This window comes from Neoarius graeffei, chromosome 1, assembly GCF_027579695.1.
Source record: "Neoarius graeffei isolate fNeoGra1 chromosome 1, fNeoGra1.pri, whole genome shotgun sequence".
Classification (NCBI taxonomy): domain Eukaryota; kingdom Metazoa; phylum Chordata; class Actinopteri; order Siluriformes; family Ariidae; genus Neoarius; species Neoarius graeffei.
In genome coordinates, this window is record NC_083569.1 from 51101399 (window position 1) to 51122097 (window position 20699).

The following is a 20699-nucleotide window of genomic DNA, read 5'->3' on the forward strand; positions in this document are numbered from 1 at the left end:
CAGGCAATAAGAGATACTGTTCATAACCCAAAAAAAACCCCAAAAGCCACACTTAAGACACTGATCATTTTATTATATATATTTATAATAATAAATATGTACAGAAAGAAGAAAAACATGATCAAACCGAGCTATGAAAGAGAGCACCAGAGGGAGAGGGGAAGAACTACTAGCCTGGTGCTCGCTACAATTGTCGCCCGTGCCTTCATCATGCCTCACCCAAAGCAACATAAAGATGTGCAAATGACAGAGAGAGAGAATAAAGTTAAAAAGTAAAAGCAAAAAAAAAAAAACACGCAGCAAAATTCCATCACATTCAGAAGTAGCCCTCCCCACTCTTAATATCCCACCCCTCTACAATATTGCCCCTAGGCCCACATCCAGTAATCAGACACACAGCATCACAACATAATAGCTCGATTCATAGGTTAAAATCAGTAGAACAGTAAGCCTCATGGGCCGGGGGGGAGAAAAAAAAAAAAAAAACAACCATTCTGAACATGTCAAACAGGGTGCACTCATTTAATGTGTGATGGAGTACAGATCTGAAGTGAGACGTACATTTTCTTTTGCAGACATCACAATTGAAATTGAAGGAATGTTCCTAAATACAGTAAACCCAACCCCATCCTGTACAGCCCCCACCAACCTGCTACTGCTCCCTCTACCCCCATTCCACCAATCCCATCATTTATTAAACAGTCTTTAACCCCCCCCCCCCCAAAAAAAAACCTGTTAGCAATGGCTAAAGTGGCATTAAAAGCAATTTTAAATGGCTCAGTTTATTAGTAATCTAATATTACAATATGAAAGACACTGGTGCAACTCATTTAAGAAGAAGAGGTCAACACTTAAACAGTGAACTCTACAAACTGCATCTGTGTCCCCCCAACCCCACCCAAAAAAAAAAAAAAAACCCAGCCGTCTGCTGCCCACCAGAGGCCGTCACTGCCCAGGGGCTCTGAATCTAAAATATTCAGTAAAGGGACATCATATGAAGTTGAAATTACACCGAATGGGGTAGAGGGGCTTTAATTTGATAACCTATATTTAACTCATACTGCCAAAAATACATTTTGGGGAGACGATATTTTTGTACTGGTCTTGACTAAATATAGAAAGGTCCTGTGAATTACTATAAGGTTTATTTCAGGCCTAATGCACAAAGGGACAAACATGAGTGTTGCACTTTTTCTTTTTGGAGAATATGGGAGATCATATCCGGTCGGTAAGCCAAGACCAGTCAGTCCCAACATCCTCCAGCTTGATAGGACACAGCACAGCCAGCCAACTAATGTAACACCTTCATGGACACTTCAAATTAAATCCCTCTCCATGTATGCTTACACTGTGTACACATACAAAAGACGTTTCTAAACCGCATAGTTTTGCAGGTATGATGGGTTGTGTCCGAGACAGAGCTGGTACACTGGACCATGCGCAACACCTATACAGATTCTGTAGAAGACCAACTCCTCAAAATGCTGTCAAAGCACATCAAACCTAAGACATCTTGGACAAAATGAAACCCAAAAGCTACAGTGATCTTGCCAAAAGACAGATTGGCTTACAGAGTGGAATATGTGATGGAATGAAAGCCATCACACCAGGAAAACTTAATATTGGGGGGGGGGGGGGGGGGGGGGGGCCTTCAACTGGCAATCCAAAAACAAACTACTCTGCAAAAAGCTTGCATGAATTTTTACATACAAATCACTGCCTTACTACATGGAGCATCCAGTGACAAAGGACAACAGCTGACTTTCACTTAAAATACAGAAGAGAAAATTGTGCCACCACTAGGATTTTCAGTTCCAGTCTAGATTTAACTTTTTGTCCTGCTCCTGAATACACTGAAAACAAATGACAGGGGAGGAGCTAAATGAGGTAACAGGGAACAGTAGCTTTAGTCATTCAGCCTAAACCCAGACATCAAGCTTTTCACCCCTCCCCGCTAAACACCTTCATTTTACAGCAGTAAGCCTTCGTAGAATAATATGACTAGGGAGAAGAAAGAAAAAAAAAAAACCTACAATAAATCTTAAAATTAATAACCCTAGTAAGATCAGAATATGAAATCTATAATATTGCCAAATTTTTTGTCTTTCATTCTTTATACACTCAGCAACCAAAGAAACCTCCACAAGTGTACAAGGGTTTGTGTGTTGGATCTGTGAATGTAATCATGTTCGTCGTGACCGTCCCACCTCACTCACATCCCTCAGCTCTGCATATAATAAATAGGGTGTCCTCCAAAAGCCAATTAACTTTCTATCCTGAACATGCACCTGTCAGTCATAAGACAGGAAGCTTTCTAAGGACCCAGAAATCACTGTCTGTTGAGGGTTGGGGTTATGGGTGGAAACTAAATGCAGGCGAGACTAAAATAGGTCAAGGTTTGAGAAGACAAAGGTTGAGAGAGAGAGAGAGAGAGAGAGAGAGTGTCTAGGAGTATAAAACCAAGGAGAGGACCAGGATCTCAGAGGAAGCTACAAAACTCCTTGCAAGGAAGCCAAAAGAAAGTTAAACCTCAAAATTTGGCTTCAAACGCAGTGGTTACTCCCATGAGAATGTTAGAACATCTTCACCTTCTGTTCTTATGCTCCTAGATGTATGCAAGAGTGTGTGCACGCGCGTGTGTATGTGAGGGCAGAGAGGGCGTGTGTGTGTATGTGCGCGCACGTGCGTGTGAGAGAGAGGCTCTTCAACAGCAGCCACCACCAGACTGTCGAACTGGAGTGCTCTCAATCTTCAGGTTGGGCTTGTCACCTCCAGCCGTAGCTCCCGGTCCCATGCGTTTCTTGATCTCAGCAGCCATGGTCATGAAGGCCTGCTCCACGTTGGTGGCATTCTTAGCACTCGTTTCGAGGAATGGGATGGCAAGAGAGTCAGCAAATTCCTGCAAAGATATAAAAAGACCCTTCTAATTAGAATGTAAGAATTTCTATATTATGTATTAGACATTTTATTCAAGTAAACAAAGGAGACATTAAGAAATATTCTGAACGCGACAGTACAGAGTGAGAAGGCTTAAGCTTGTGTCAAGTCCATACTTTGGCTGTTGTGTAGTCCACAACTTTCTTAGTGGTGAGGTCGCACTTGTTCCCAACCAGCAGCTTGTTGACATTCTCACTTGCGTAGCGATCAATCTCCTGCAGCCACTGCTTTACATTGTTGTAAGATTCCTACAGACACAGTAAAAAGACAAAATAAATAAATTGCACAGTGCTGATACTGCACCAACAGATTTACACAGCAAGGTTTCTATAAAAGCACCAGTGTCTCAACAAATTGACTTACAGAAAAGTACACTGCAGAAAATGAATGCATTTCTTTAAACTGCCCCCTGACACACAAGACTAAGTGGCCAATTAGCTGCACTGTAAGGATACTGCACACAGCTACATCAATATTTGTCTCCATGCCAATAGGTGGCACAGCACCACTCCCTAAACAAGTCAAACATAACCATGTGCAAAATTTCAATGCCAGCTCATGACAAAGTCTTTCATAAAAGCTTCAAAAAGTCTCAAATGAGTGACAATCTAAGAACTTCTACAGTAAAGGCTGTAGTCTTTTACTGAAGCTTCCCCCCCCCCGGCTATTTGACCACAGCACTAATAATCATTAACAATCATTAAGTTGATCCCTTACACCAACTCAACTGAGTAATGCACTGTGCCCATAAATTCATTAGGAATCAAGTCTTCCCCCTATACTGATTATTCCATAAACGCTTGCAACCATTTTTATCTGGACTTTTATTAATAATAATCAGTTAAATTTATATAGCGCCTCTCAAACAAGGTCGCGTTACAATTATGAGGGGGTGGGGAATTCCACCAAAAGGTCGTCAGGATATTATTCCAGTGGTGTAGCAGCCACAGTCCCACCAAAAGGCATACGAAAATAAAGTCCCATACCACCTGCACAGCCGCCGCCGGGCAACATCACTAGGAACACCGCTCCATGGATTCAAGATTCAGTTTAAGTAATAAGCAAGGTGTATGCTATATAACATACAACCCCAATTCCAAAAAAGTTGGGACAAAGTACAAATTGTAAATAAAAACGGAATGCAATGATGTGGAAGTTTCAAAATTCCATATTTTATTCAGAATAGAACATAGATGACATATCAAATGTTTAAACTGAGAAAATGTATCATTTAAAGAGAAAAATTAGGTGATTTTAAATTTCATGACAACACCACATCTCAAAAAAGTTGGGACAAGGCCATGTTTCCCACTGTGAGACATCCCCTTTTCTCTTTACAACAGTCTGTAAACGTCTGGGGACTGAGGAGACAAGTTGCTCAAGTTTAGGGATAGGAATGTTAACCCATTCTTGTCTAATGTAGGATTCTAGTTGCTCAACTGTCTTAGGTCTTTTTTGTCGTACGGTATCTTCCGTTTTATGATGCACCGAATGTTTTCTATGGGTGAAAGATCTGGACTGCAGGCTGGCCAGTTCAGTACCCGGACCCTTCTTCTACGCAGCCATGATGCTGTAATTGATGCAGTATGTGGTTTGGCATTGTCATGTTGGAAAATACAAGGTCTTCCCTGAAAGAGACGTCGTCTGGATGGGAGCATATGTTGCTCTAGAACCTGGATATACCTTTCAGCATTGATGGTGTCTTTCCAGATGTGTAAGCTGCCCATGCCACACGCACTAATACAACCCCATACCATCAGAGATGCAGGCTTCTGAACTGAGCGCTGATAACAACTTGGGTCATCCTTCTCCTCTTTAGTCCGAATGACACGGCGTCCCTGATTTCCATAAAGAACTTCAAATTTTGATTCGTCTGACCACAGAACAGTTTTCCACTTTGCCACAGTCCATTTTAAATGAGCCTTGGCCCAGAGAAGACGTCTGCGCTTCTGGGTCATGTTTAGATATGGCTTCTTCTTTGAACTATAGAGTTTTAGCTGGTAATGGCGGATGGCACGGTGAATTGTGTTCACAGAATGTTCTCTGGAAATATTCCTGAGCCCATTTTGTGATTTTCCAATACAGAAGCATGCCTGTATGTGATGCAGTGCCGTCTAAGGGCCCGAAGATCACGGGCACCCAGTATGGTTTTCCGGCCTTGACCCTTACGCACAGAGATTCTTCCGGATTCTCTGAATCTTTTGATGATATTATGCACTGTAGATGATGATATGTTCAAACTCTTTGCAGTTTTACACTGTCGAACTCCTTTCTGATATTGCGCCACTATTTGTCGGTGCAGAATTAGGGGGATTGGTGATCCTCTTCCCATCTTTACTTCTGAGAGCCGCTGCCACTCCAAGATGCTCTTTTTATACCCAGTCATGTTAATGACCTATTGCCAATTGACCTAATGAGTTGCAATTTGGTCCTCCAGCTGTTCCTTTTTTGTATCTTTAACTTTTCCAGCCTCTTATTGCCCCTGTCCCAACTTTTTTGAGATGTGTTGCTGTCATGAAATTTCAAATGAGCCAATATTTGGCATGAAATTACAAAATGTCTCACTTTCGACATTTGATATGTTGTCTATGTTCTATTGTGAATACAATATCAGTTTTTGAGATTTGTAAATTATTGCATTCCGTTTTTATTTACAATTTGTACTTTGTCCCAACTTTTTTGGAATCGGGGTTGTACATATAACCCTGACACATATCAAACTTAGGCTTAGTACAACACCTAAAGTGTTTAGTATGCCAATGCTCACATCCTCCATTGTTCATGAGATCATTTCAATCTACATCCATGTTGCAGTATGTGAATTATTACACTCAGTTTATCTTGAGGTATATATTCATGTTGCATTACCTGATCAGTTACATCATACACCACAATGATGCCATGGGCTCCTCTGTAGTAACTAGAAGTAATGGTGCGAAACCTTTCCTGTCCAGCAGTATCCCACTGAGAGGGAGGAACAGATTGGAGAAGATGGTAAGACAAAAAGAAATGGATATGGAGATATATGGATATGGAGATTATATATATATATATATATATATATTCCCGAGAGTATGACCAATCATTAATCAAATCAATCGAACCATAACTAGTTGCACCTTTCAAGAATTTTTCAGAAAAGGAAAGAGTACTGAATATATTTTATCCAGACTAATTTGATTTTGAAAGTCTATTTTCCCCTTAGCTAGGCTATAGAGATCTTGCAGTCACGTGACCGGAAAGTACACAACCGCCATCGTGTCGGTCAAAAACACAGCTGAATACTGCTGCACTCGTGTACAGAATGGATCAATTTCAACCGACGGACTACACGGCTCATTTTTCTAATGAAAAGATAACTAGATATATGTCTAAAATAAACGATCTACAGATTTGTGACCCTTATGGCTTTCCGGACGGAGTTTTCACGACCGGATTTTGAACTGCCAGCGGAATACCCGGACGTGTATAATTACCTCATCAACTTTCTCTCGCTGTTCAGTGGTGAAGCACTGAATGCTTATAAATCTCTAGACAGTTATCTTTACAGAAATTCAGGATTTGTCAGCGACTCAGATGTGGCATCTTGTAAACAAGAAAATGATCCTCACTGGATGGGTAAGTTACTTAAGTATTGAGTATAGCACTGACCAGCCGATTATAGAATAAGGTAATTCCAAATCGTCCGTGTTGTTTACATGGATCTGGCGTTGGAGAGGTAGAGGCTTGGCAGTGGAGGTTTGAGTAGCTGTTTTCTGAGCTTAGTCAACAGGCCGGCTCTGCCTGTAGCCTCGCTTTTGCTTCGGCTCCCGGCGCCGCTTCCTTCCCTTTGCTTCCGATAACAATCCACGGAGACCCCGCTGGTCTCGCAATCTGGTCTCGTCCGGAATGTTTTTTTTTTCTCGTCCGGAATGTTGTGCATGCGATGGAAATCGCTACAAACCATAATTTTCTGCTGGAAACCAATGTCCAGCAAGTCCATACGGTTGTAGTGGATATTGAAGTCCGGTACAGACGAACAACACGCAAAAATACACACAAAAAACATAAAAACCGTGCATAGGTAGGGAGAGCTTGTAGCCGCAGCCGTTGTAGTAGAATTGTATATAGTAGGGTTTTCCAGAAGAAAAGGTAGAAGTAAAAGCAGAAGTAGAAGGCGGAATATGGCGTTTGACCGACACGATGGCGTCTGTCACAATCTGGATCGGCTGTGACGTCACATGCAAGATCTCTATAAGCCAGTATACAATTATTTATTTTACAATACAAACCTGCCAACAACCAGAACAGTTGTAGACAACGTCTGATGTAGGTCAAGGTAACCAACATCTTTAAGCTTGAACTGATCAAGAAATATAAATGAAAAACCAGGAGCAACGGGGTAAACGCAAGTTTAAACATCACTCACAATCTGAAGCTTAATAGTTTTGCCATCCAGTTCAATGGTGCGAATCTTGAAGTCCACTCCAATGGTGCTGATGTAGCTCTCTGTGTACGTGTCATCCTAGACAACGAGCATGCGTGGTCACAATGTATATTAAACAAAAGCATTTGTTTAAACTCAACTACACACTGACTGAATTGCAAAAATATTCATCCCCCCAGTGCATTACAACCTGCAATTAAAATGGATTTACAACATTCCTACCACTCTGAAGGTGCAAAATATATTGTATTTTGACAAACAATAATTATGACAAGAAAAAAAAAAAATCTTAAGTGCACAAATATTTAGTGCCATCCATATTTCCTTCAATCTTGACCAGCTTCCCAGTCCATGCTGATGAAAAGCATCTCCACAGAATGATCCTGCCACCACCATGCTTCACTGTAAGCATGGTGTTCTCAGGGTGATAGGAAGTGTTGGGTTTGAGCCACACAACATTTCCTATGATGGTGAAAAAATTCAATTTTAGTTTTATCTGTCCAGAGAACCACCTTCTATAGTGTTTGGGGGAGTCCGCCACATGCTGTTTGGTGAATACTAAATGTGTTCTTGTATTATTTTTTTTCCTTTAAGTTTTGTGGACTGTATGGCTTAATTTATAAAATAAATAAATAAAAAGGATAAAGCGGCTAGAGATAATGAGATGATTAAAAAAAAAAAATATGGACAGATACTCCAATCTCTGCTGTGGCTCTCTGCAGCGTTATCTTTGGTGTCTTATCTCTCTGACTAATGCCCTCCTTGCCTGGTCAGAGTTTTGGTGGGCGGCCTTCTCGTCAGGACTGTAGTGGTGCCATATTCTTTCCATTTTGTTATAATGGATTTAATGATGCACTGTGGGATGGTCAAAGTTTGGGACACACTTTTTTTTTATAACTCAATCCTGATCTACATTTCTCCACAACTTTTTGTCTGACCTATTTGGAGAAGTGCTTGCTTAGTAGTGTTGCAAACTCAAAAGCCTTTCAGAGCAGGTTGATTTATACTGACATCATGTGACGGATCATGTGACACAGCTTCCACAGACATGGACCTTATTCAGCTATTCATGTAACTTATGCAGTTACTGTAACTGGTTGGGCCAAATCTTATTTAGGGGTTTCACAGCAAAGGGAGTGAATAAATACTCACTCAACATTTCAGTTTTAAATAAGTGTTTATTTGTTGTTTTAATTCCACTCCAACAATTTAGTCCATTACATAAAATCCAAATTTAAAAAAAAAAAAAAAAAATCCCTTTTATTTCCAGGTTGTCATGCAACAAAAATAAGAAACATCAAGGGGGCTTGATACTTTAAGGCACTGTAGCTTTCCAAAAGGACTTCAGAAAACACTGTCTATATGAAAGACAATGTTCAGAGTTATTGCCTCTTGTGATAATCCTTGTGCTTTGAAGGTTGTGCAAAATGCCACCCACTTCCTGGCTCGCTCGAATAAGTCAGGAAAACACCAGGTCTACATGTTATTAGAGACCCCCCCCAGTGGGACTTTTCCACTTCTCACTGCAGGCCAAATTAAACCATGTTTTCAGTAAGACTGTTTGCATGTTACATATGTTTGCTACACTTAGTTGCATGGGTGCTGTTCACAACACAGCACTACATGATGGCTATATGCATCAAAAGGACATATTTGCCCAAGTGCCTAATTAGCACGTTCAGTTGCATTCTTATTTAATTTGGTTTAAAACACACTGACCACACTATGTACTTACTGCAAATCTCAACAGAAGACATGACTTGCCCACTCCAGAGTCACCAATGAGGAGCAGTTTGAACAAGTAGTCACTGAAAAGCATAAATCACATTGCAGATAACATAACACGTCACCAGAGGTTTACAGTTCAAAACCAGTTTAGTAGGAAAAGTATTTGTATTTCCTAGATCTAAAAACACTGCATGTGTGTGCACTTCACCATTTTAGAACAGCTCAGAAGAGAGTTTGGAGCAAACACTACTTTAATGACCTGAAAATAAAACATTCACTGTGCCAAGCCAAGATTCAACCCATGTCATCATCCCCCCTAAAAAAAGAGGCGCAGATTCCCAATCCTTTTGGAGGCGACATTTAAACACGTTATGGAAGTGAATGCTTATAGGAACTATATTAAAATATAGTAATTAAACGACTGCACAGAAGTTTAATATACAGTAAATATTACAAGTTTATATTTAGTAAGCTGGTGTCAAAATTCAAATGCACCAAAACAACCCTGGATAAAGTGGTAAACAAAAATAAGACCCATCCCCTTGATAAACCCCATCATGTGACTCAAGCCTCTTCTGAACCATGTTGCAATCAACTAGCAGTTCTGGTGCCTTCTGAATTCTGAGCACATGGTACTTCCAAGGACTAACATTACATAGGCAGCAGGATGTTGTGTCACATCTGCTGTGAGGCAATCAGCACTTTGTGTATACAGCATGTCATACGGTTTGACGTGTCCATGTCAAAAGACCACAGGGCATTATTTCAGAAGTTGGTAAATATGTAAATGTGCAGAGACTGCTTCAAATAATACACAGAGTATGGTCAGAAAAGTATCAATAAGTAAATGCATGTTGGATGAAAAGATAAGTCAAGTTTTGAGACGCAAGAAATAATTGTGGGAAAACACTTACTGGGTGCGAACATTCAGTTTCTTTTGAACCAGTAAATACATAAATTCACTGGTAAACTGTCCCAATCTGAGAACCAGTGTTCAGTGCATTTTAATTACGGGTTTTTTTCCCCCTCTTCCACTGGATTTCTTGTGCATATCGTCGCTGTCAGGTCAAAACCTGCTATGTGACATTTTTCCTTTTTTACAGGAGATGTAAAAAACTGAATAAAACTCTGAAATAACAAGCTGAGAAGCCAGTAAAAGTTTACTTGTTCTATTGCTTGGTCAATATCCATCAAAATAGCTAACTGCAGCATTATATTAGCATAAACTGCAAAAGAAAAAAAAAATAAAAAATCATCCTTGAGAATCGACCTAAATTGTCACATAGCAGGTTTTGAACTGACAGCGACGATACGCAAGATTAAAAGTGTACCCATTAAAAAAAAAAAAAAAAGTAATCCAGAGTCGAATTAAACAGTCTAATTTACATACACCCAAATTCAATCCCAATCCGAGCTCAAGATCTGTTGCCATGGAAACACATAAAACATACCTAAACTTCTCCAGTTGCAAAAAAGTCACCTTGCAACGTGTTATTCTTTATTCATGATAAAAATATGTTAGAGACCTTTTTTTTTTTTAAATAAAACCATATTTAAAAGGAGTTTTGGTACTGGTCTCATTTTATTGATCTGTTTTTGTCACACAGATCAGAGATGTAAACATTTTGGCTACAGTGCCCATATAATTAATATATTACTAATCAAGATAGTAATTTGAGAAGAAATAAAGTGTTATTTGGATCAAGTGTACACAGTCTGGTCAAATGGCTAAACAAAAAGAAAGAAGGTTGTGAGTGTGAATCATGCCACAACACTTTGCTGTGGTATTATGATAATCACTGACTCATATTTCCAGGTTGTCTTTCAGCTTAAATGTTTTCATGATATTCATCTACTTTTATTAGTAAACCATTATTAAAACAATGACCCTGTACAGTGAAAATGCCTAAATATCGTGATGGAAGTTTGTTGCCATATCGGCCATCCCTACACTACCGCCAATGACCTCCTCCTCGGGCCACAGCCCAGACACTTCACAGGCCTAATCACGAGAAACTAGGCTAAATCTAAACTTGTCAATGTTATTCGACTTGTGTTATTTTTATAAACACCTTATCCGTTTGAAACGCAGCCATTTCACCTAATGAAGATAAATAAAACGACAGGAAACCAGTTGCGGCGTAAACCAATGGCGTCACTTTCGATTAACAACCCAGCGTCAATACGGCTGTATAAAAAGCTAACTGTGTGTGAATAAATAAGTTAAAAAAGGTATAAAGAGAGAATGGGTTTCTGTGGGCATCCAGCAGTCGCACAAATTTGGTATTCCACTTCACACGGATAGTATTATTTTAGATAGCTAGCTAGGTTATATTCGTTAAATTAGCATAACGAACCCGTATTACAATACCTCCCGCCTCCAATGCCAGGAGTGGCTGGTAGTGCACTTCGTTCTACGCATTGATTGGCTGACAGTTAACTTTCACGCGCAATCCCAGATCTTAGCCAATCACGGCACAGGAAGTGGATTGTTGTCGTAAAACGGGTGTAGAATATAACACTGGGTTAGCTAGCAAGCCAGCTGACGGGGGCTAACTAGACGGGGTGACAAAGCTTGTCTGCTAACGACGCCATGGTTTTGTCACTAGTCGATGTGAAAATGGCGCATTTGTAGTGAACCGAGAGTAATACTTACTATTCAGGATTCATGATGGGTGAAGGCCGGCGAGTCTTTTTTTTTTTAGGTGGAAATCTGACTGACACTCTTCCTTCCTCTTTTCACTCCCAGAGAACAGATAATTCCTCTGTCTGTAATTGTGAGGCACTGTGGCGAACTCTGCTGTGTCTCTGTTTCCCCTCCGCTGCTGTCGCGTTGCACACTGCCTTTCTATCAGCTCCTTTCACTTACCCGGACATTACTATACTGAATAACAGCAGGGTTATTTTATCCTTGCTTTTCTTCCTTCCTCTCTGGCCGCAGGAGAAGTACAAGATGGCTGCGCAGGTGCGGCAGTGACATCAGATGACGTGGCAGAACGGACGGATTTCAAAAGAGACTTCATTACAAAAAAAGAGAGCGAGTCAGGCCACACTTGCGTGACGTCACCCGCCCTGAGAGTTTCACGCTCTTGAGTTCACTTTCATTCCAGAACTGATTCACAGAATTATAGGTGGAGTTCATTAAAGAACAGTTTCAGGAACTTTCATGAAAACGTATGAACATTATTTTAAACTGCATCATCTCTTCTTAACTTGGTTATTTCTGGCTTTCAACACTAGTCTTAAAGGCCCGGTCCCACTGCACTTACGGATGCAAAGAGGATGTAAAACGTAAAAAAATCTTTGCCATCCGTTGGAAAACGCTATGCATCCGTTGTGTACTCATTGCATACGTGCTTCATACGCTCTATCCATCGAGCATCCGTCCACTGTGATTTCATCCGCGCAAAAAGTTTTGAGCTGCACAAAACTTTTAGAACGGATGAACTTTCCGCCGTGTACGATGTAAATCCGCGACATATACGAGCAACAAACGTTCTATGTCCGTTATCATCCGTTAAACGTCTGCTGTATCCTCTCTGCATCCTCTGGGCATCCTCGCAACTCACATCCGCTGCAGCTGAAAACGGAAAGAGGGAGGAAAGATAAGGTACATGAAACGTCTATTCATCGTTAGTAGCACGGAAATAGAAAGGATATAAGCGTATGCATCTCGTATATAAAGTATTCAAAACGGACAAAGCGTTTATATCTGGGATGTATCTCGTATATTGAGGATGTCTGGAGTATGTCTAGAGTATGTAGAAGGACAACTAGCGGACAATCGGTCTGCATCCGATATACATCCGCGCAACATCCCCTTTGTTTCCGTTAGGCGTACGTGATGCATCCCCTTAATCCGCTATGCATCCGCTCTTTCTGCTATGCGTCCGCTTCTCAGTTATCACCAGTAACCCCTTCGGAGCTGTCATCCACTTCCATCCGCTTTCATCCGCTAGGCTTCCTATGAACATGCGTTTAACATCCCCGCTATATACTACCCACGTCCGTTCTTTTCCGTTCTGTTTTCGCAAATTTTCGCCAATTTTGTCCATTTCTGGAGCGGATGAAAACGGATAGAGCCACCCCCGAAATTTTGCTCGTCCGCTGTGTCCTTTTTGCATACGTTTTGTGTCCATCGGCCAGTGGGACCGAGCCTTAAGGGGTGTTCACACAGCAACTTTTACTCCGGTAGAGCGTTCACACGGTACAAAGTTATACCGGTGTAGCCCCTGAAAGCTGCTTAAACCGGTGCAAATCTAACCCTGCTCGGGAGGTGGTTTAAGAACAGTGGCGTGCACAGATAAGGGGTGTTCACACGGCACATATTTGCATCGATGCTGCACCGATGTATTTTGTTGCGATATATCTTACACCGGGCGGCACGGTGGTGTAGTGGTTAGCGCTGTCGCCTCACAGCAAGAAGGTCTGGGTTCGAGCCCCGTGGCCGGCGAGGGCCTTTCTGTGTGGAGTTTGCATGTTCTCCCCGTGTCCGCGTGGGTTTCCTCCGGGTGCTCCGGTTTCCCCCACAGTCCAAAGACATGCAGGTTAGGTTAACTGGTGACTCTAAATTGACCGTAGGTGTGAATGTGAGTGTGAATGGTTGTCTGTGTCTATGTGTCAGGCCTGTGATGATCTGGCGACTTGTCCAGGATGTACCCCGCCTTTCGCCCGTAGTCAGTTGGGATAGGCTCCAGCTTGCCTGCGACCCTGTAGAACAGGATAAAGCGGCTACAGATAATGAGATGAGATGAGATATCTTACACCGGTATAAATTTTGTGGAGTGTTCACACGTCACAAACCTGCTTACTAGAGAGAAGCGTGTTAGCACCGGTGCAGCCCCACTTGCGTTCACACGGCAGTTTTTGCGACTGTGCTATACGATAGTAATAATGCGGAAATTAAATATGCGCATGCGTGAAAATGTACTTCCTTTTCCCGGTTGTCATGGCATCACCAAGCGCCGGGAAAACAACGTGGATGAAGACACCAGTGTTGCCAGTTACTGCTGATGTTTTCCAGCCCAAAATATGTTCAAATCCGCCAAAATGCACTTAAAACCGCCCAATCTGGCAACACTGGAAGACACGCAGTTCTGTTGCTGTTGATATTCGCCATTTTGGAAGTGCAAAATACCAGGATGCAAATTATGCAATGCCCGTATGTAATCAACTCTCCTCACGCGTAGCGAGTCTACCCCTGTAGCGTTCAGACGTCCCATTTTATATTGGTGCTGCCCCGCAAACTAGCATTTACTCCGGAGTAAATTTCTTAAACCATCTCCCGAGCAGGGTTAGATTTGCACCGGTTTAAGCAGCTTTCAGGGGCTACACCGGTATAACTTTGTACCGTGTGAACGCTCTACCAGGGCAGCCCCGGTGCTACACCGGAGTAAAAGTTGCCGTGTGAACACCCCTATAGACACGAGGTGGTGCTCAAGCACCTGCCCCTCTGCCCTCTGTCCAAAAAAAGTGCCCTTTTGAATTTTTTTTTTTTTTTACAGTTTACTGAGGCCAATGTCGACATGATCTTTTAGAAAAGCTGCGGCATTAAAAGCGTGTGTGAAAATAATGTCCCGATGTGTGCCCCCTCCGCACACACACCGGACCTCTGTCTCTCTTGCTCTGTCACGTGAACAAGCGTGCAGTGCATTCAATGTGAGGTTGCAGCAGCATAGCGTCCTGGAAGCCACGGCCTTGTCGTAGCGCAGACAACACATCGGGCAGTCAGTCAGCTCTTCCCCTGCCCCACCAGCCAGGTAACACATGAATCGAGTGAAAATGTATTGTTTGCCCTCTAAGCCCAAGCTGTAATTATTTTGTTGTGAAGTAGCCCGTCGCATACAGAAACAACTGCACATAAGTATTATATTTTTTGCTAGACCATTTTCAGATTTAGGAAAACAAAAATTTCTTTTTCTATTTTGTTCAACTAGAGATAGCTGGGGGCGGCACGGTGGTGTAGTGGTTAGCGCTGTCACCTCACAGCAAGAAGGTCCTGGGTTCGAGCCCCGGGGCCGGCGAGGGCCTTTCTGTGCGGAGTTGGCTTGTTCTCCCCGTGTCTGCATGGGTTTCCTCCGGGTGCTCCGGTTTCCCCCACAGTCCAAAGACATGCAAGTTAGGTTAACTGGTGACTCTAAATTGACCGTAGGTGTGAATGTGAGTGTGAATGGTTGTCTGTGTCTATGTGTCAGCCCTGTGATGACCTGGCGACTTGTCCAGGGTGTACCCCGCCTTTCGCCTGTAGTCAGCTGGGATAGGCTCCAGCTTGCCTGCGACCCTGTAGAAGGATAAAGCGGCTAGAGATAATGAGATGAGATGAGATGAGATAGAGATTCCTGGCAAAGTCAAAAAGCCTTGATGTAATAAATTAACATTGACTGGTTGTTTTACACCTTTAAAAACTAAAACGGGTCAGTGGCGACCCGAACACAAGAGGAGGGTTAAACCTCAGACTTTTATAATAAGGTGTTCCACATGCGCAAAAAAGTGCCCTTCCCCCCCCCAGAGCACTTGCCCCCCATAATGTCTGTGCACACCACTGTTTAAGAAATTTACTCCGGAGTAAATGCTAGTTTGCGGGGCAGCACCGATATAAAATGGGACGTCTGAACGCTACAGGGGTAGACTCGCTACGCATGAGGAGAGTTGATTACATACGGGCATTGCATAATTTGCATCCTGGTATTTTGCGCTTCCAAAATGGTGAATATCAACAACAACAGAACTGCGTGTCTTCATCCATGTTGTTTTCCCGGCGCTTGGTGATGCTATGACAACCGTCCACATGGCCATGAACGACACAAAGTCGTCAATTTGTTGCCGAATGAATTGTAGAATGCGTTGTTTTCGTGCTCTCTTGTACTTGCGCAACCTTTCCTTTCTCTCTTTTACCCTTTTACGGTGTCTGATAGACCACAGCGTAGAAAGTTTGTCTGGAGAAGTATAAACCATGGTTTTTTGATATATCAATCACAAACAAAGCGGGAAAAGGAAGTACATTTTCACGCATGCGCATATTTCATTTCCGCATTATTACTATCATATAGCACGGTCGCAAAAACTGCCGTGTGAACACAAGTGGGGCTGCACCGGTGCTAACACGCTTCTCTCTAGTAAGCAGGTTTGTGACGTGTGAACGCTCCACAAAATTTACACCGGTGTAAGATATATCGCAACAAAATACATCGGTGCAGCATCGATGCAAATATGTGCCATGTGAACACCCCTTTACTCATCTAATTATCTGTAGTCGCTTTATCCTGTTCTACAGGGTCGCAGGCAAGCTGGAGCCTATCCCAGCTGACTACGGGCGAAAGGCGGGGTACACCCTGGACAAGTCGCCAGGTCATCACAGGGCTGAAACACAGACACAGACAACCATTCACACTCACATTCACACCTACGGTCAATTTAGAGTCACCAGTTAACCTAACCTGCATGTCTTTGGACTGTGGGGGAAACCGGAGCACCCGGAGGAAACCCATGCAGACACAGGGAGAACATGCAAACTCCACACAGAAAGGCCCTCGCTGGCCACGGGGCTCGAACCTGGACCTCCTTGCTGTGAGGCGACAGCGCTAACCACTACGCCACCATGCCGCCCACTAGTCTTCCTAGTGTATTAAAAAAAAAGTTGGCCAAATGCCAGGATCAGACAACATGAATTCAGCCTGATTTTGTCATGGCTAAACAAATTTCCAGTAGTGGGGCCGAATACGGATGTCGGGAACAAAGAACGGGTCTTGTAGTGTCATCTGGGATGCTCCAGGAAACTTGGACAAAATGTCTAGCATGTCAGAATTTTATTTATTTATATCATCATCTTCTTTTGGCTGCTCCCGTTGAGGGGTCACCACAGCGGATCTTTCATCTCCATTGCTCCCTGTCTTCCGCATCCTTCTCTACCACACCTGCCACTTTCATGTATCTCCTCTTTGGCCTTCCTCGTTTTCGTGGGCCTGGCAGCTCCATCCTCAATGTTCTCCTTCCAACATGCTCTGCATCTCTTCTCAGGATGTGCCCATACCATCTCAGTTTCATCTCTCTTAGCTTAATTCCCAAGCTCTCCACATGTGCTGTCCCTCTGATGTACTCGTTCCTTATCCTGTCCAACCTCATCACTCCCATCGCAAACCTTAACGTCCTCAACTCCGCCACCTCCAACTTTGCCTCCTGTCTCTTTGTTAAGGGTACGGTCTCCAATCCAGACATCATAGCTGGTCTCGACTTGTGTTATTTTTATAAACACCTTATCCGTTTGAAACGCAACCATTTCACCTAATGAAGATAAATAAAACGACAGGAAACCAGTTGCGGCGTAAACCAATGGCGTCACTTTCGATTAACAACCCAGCGTCAATTAGCCTGCAAACTTTCCACCGGCACCCTGTTGACCAACAGTACCAGAGGCGGTCATTGTTAACCCAGGCCCTGACCAATCCGGTATGGTATTTCTCTGTTCATTCCTCATGTTAGATTTGGCACAGTTTTACGCCGGATGCCCTTCCTGACACAGGGGCCTTTCTGTGTGGAGTTTGCATGTTCTCCCAGTGGGTTTCCTCTGGGTGCTCCGGTTTCCCCCACAGTCTAAACACATGCAGGTTACGTTAATTCATGGCTCTAAATTGACTGTAGGTGTGAATGTGGGTGGTAAAAGAGAGCAACTGGACTTGCTTGAAGACGTTTCGCCTCTCATCCAAAAGGCTTCTTCAGTTCTGTCTGACTAATACGGAGTATAAGGTATTTATCCTCTCATGGATGAAAAGCAATCCTAAGGTGTCGTTGAGTCATCCTGTTGGTGTGGGTTACTGGGGGCTGGGTGTGAACAGCCTAGAGAGTCATTGGGGTGATCAATGGATTTCTGGTCTATCTGAGAAACTCAGGTTAGGTAAATCTCAACTCTTCTACAAACACAACATTCCGGTACAATTCAGGCCCAGTAACACCCTGAAGCAGAAACTGGTCCATCCTAAGGACAGAATAGCCAGACGCAAACAGGACAACATAGTGTATGCAATTCAGTGCAGTGAGGAATGAACGGCATAGTATATTGGGGAAACAAAACAACCGCTTCACAGGCGCATGGCTCAACACAGCAGAGCCAGTTCCTCAGCTGGAGTTAGTAAGCTGGAGCCTATCTCAGCTGACTATGGGCGAGAGGCGGGGTACACCCTGGACAAGTCGCCAGGTCATCACAGGGCTGACACATAGACACAGACAACCATTCACACTCACATTCACACCTACGGTCAATTTAGAGTCACCAGTTAACCTAACCTGCATGTCTTTGGACTGTGGGGGAAACCGGAGCACCCGGAGGAAACCCACGCGGACACGGGGAGAACATGCAAACTCCACACAGAAAGGCCCTCGCTGGCCACGGGGCTCGAACCCGGACCTTCTTGCTGTGAGGCGACAGTGCTAACCACTACACCACTGTGCTGCCCTCTTCACAGACATGTAGGTGTGAATGGTTGTTTGTCTCTATGTGTCAGCCCTGTGATGACCTGGCGACTTGTCCAGGGTGTACCCCACCTCTCGCCCATAGTCAGCTGGGATAGACTCCAGCTTGCCTGCGACCCTGGGATAAGTGGCTACAGATAATGGATGGATGGGTGGATTTATCTAGAAGTTTTCTCTATTTTCTATTTTCTGTTTATTCTGTAATGATGCTGCTGGAATTTTAATTTCTCTGAGGGAACCCTCCCAAAGGGATCAGTAAAGTTCTATCTATCTATCTATCTATCTATCTATCTATCTATCTATCTATCTATCTATCTATCTATCTATCTATCTATCTATCTATGTGTATATATAGGATTAGTCAAAATTATGTTCACACTTATGGTAGAAACCATTTATTCACAAAACATACATCATATGTACAAGATGATTTACAGGATGGTCTCAACGTGTTCGCTGTCGTATTCAACACACAAAAACCAGCGAGCAACAGTACCATTTAATCTGTCACCCATGGCGTACGTCTGTCTGCAGGAGAAAAATAATTAATTAGTGTTAACATCATTTTGACTAACCCTGTGTGTGTGGTGTGTGTGTGTGTGTGTGTGTGTGTGTGTATATATATATATATATATATATATATATATATATATATACACATACACACACACACACCTACGGTCAATTTAGAGTCACCAGTTAACTTAACCTGCATGTCTTTGGACTGTGGGGGAAACATAGGGAGAACATGCAAACTCCACACAGAAAGGCCCTCGCCAGCTGCTGGGCTCGAACCCGGACCTTCTTGCTGTGAGGCAACAGCGCTAATATATAACCCTGGACAAGTTGCCAGGTCATCACAGGGCTGACACATAGACACAGACAACCATTCACACCTACGGTCAATTTAGAGTCACCAGTTAACCTAACCTGCATGTCTTTGGACTGTGGGGGAAACCGGAGCACCCGGAGGAAACCCACACAGACACGGGGAGAACATGCAAACGCTGCACAGAAAGGCCCTCGTCGGCCACAGGGCTCGAACCCAGACCTTCTTGGTGTGAGGCGACGGTACTAACCACTACACCACCGTGCTGCCCACAAACAACATATTTATGTATTTTAGTACAATTCTAGATCATCAGTATTGTATTTCAAGCGTTATTTTGTAGATCAAATGAAGCATGCACACCAAACATTTACAAATCGAATTTACAAATCTGATACCGGAAGTGCAAATTGAGAGTTTCGTTAACCAGATGTAAATCCGATATAGACACAAAAATGGTGCAACAGCTCACGAGCGCATGTGCAGCAGAAAACTTTCTCTTTGAATGTTCACATCAAATCCAATGTATGATGTCATGTTTTCTTGACAACCAGGCAATATTGTAAACCATATTCAACGCTCATTCTCCATTGGGTAGAGTGGCATAATACACGTACAGTGGTGATTGAAAGTTTGTGAACCCTTTAGAATTTTCTATATTTCTGCATAAATATGACCTAAAACATCATCAGATTTTCACACAAGTCCTAAAAGTAGATAAAGAGAACCCAGTTAAACAAGTGAGACAAAAATATTATACTTGGTCATTTATTTATTGAGGAAAATGATCCAATATTACATATCTGTGAGTGGCAAAAGTATGTGAACCTTTGCTTTCAGTATCTGGTGTGACCCCCTTGTGCAGCAATAACTGCAACTAAACGTTTGCGGTAACTGTTGATCAGTCCTGCACACCGGCTTGGAGGAATTTTAGCCCGTTCCTCCGTACAGAACAGCTTCAACTCTGGGATGTTGGTGGGTTTCCTCACATGAACTGCTTGCTTCAGGTCCTTCCACAACATTTCGATTGGATTAAGGTCAGGACTTTGACTTGGCCATTCCAAAACATTAATTTTATTCTTCTTTAACCATTCTTTGGTAGAACGACTTGTGTGCTTAGGGTCATTGTCTTGCTGACATTTTCCTTTAGAATTCGTTGGTATAATTCAGAATTCATTGTTCCATCAATGATGGCAAGTTGTCCTGGCCCAGATGCAGCAAAACAGGCCCAAACCATGATACTACCACCACCATGTTTCACAGATGGGATAACGTTCTTATGCTGGAATGCAGGTGATAAGTGATATGCCAACA

At 42.8% G+C, this 20699-nt stretch overlaps 1 protein-coding gene across 1 annotated transcript; it reads right to left on the reverse strand.

The window, feature by feature from the left end:
• Positions 1-52: 52 nt before the first annotated feature.
• rab1ba (zRAB1B, member RAS oncogene family a) lies at positions 53-12064 on the reverse strand. Its single transcript, XM_060933705.1, has 6 exons — positions 11748-12064; positions 9099-9171; positions 7346-7441; positions 5806-5901; positions 3054-3185; positions 53-2899 (listed from the first exon to the last, which is right to left on the reverse strand). Exons 1-6 carry the CDS (start codon positions 11759-11761, stop codon positions 2705-2707), a joined length of 606 nt encoding a protein of 201 aa, XP_060789688.1. The 5' UTR covers positions 11762-12064; the 3' UTR covers positions 53-2704.
• Positions 12065-20699: the final 8635 nt, after the last annotated feature.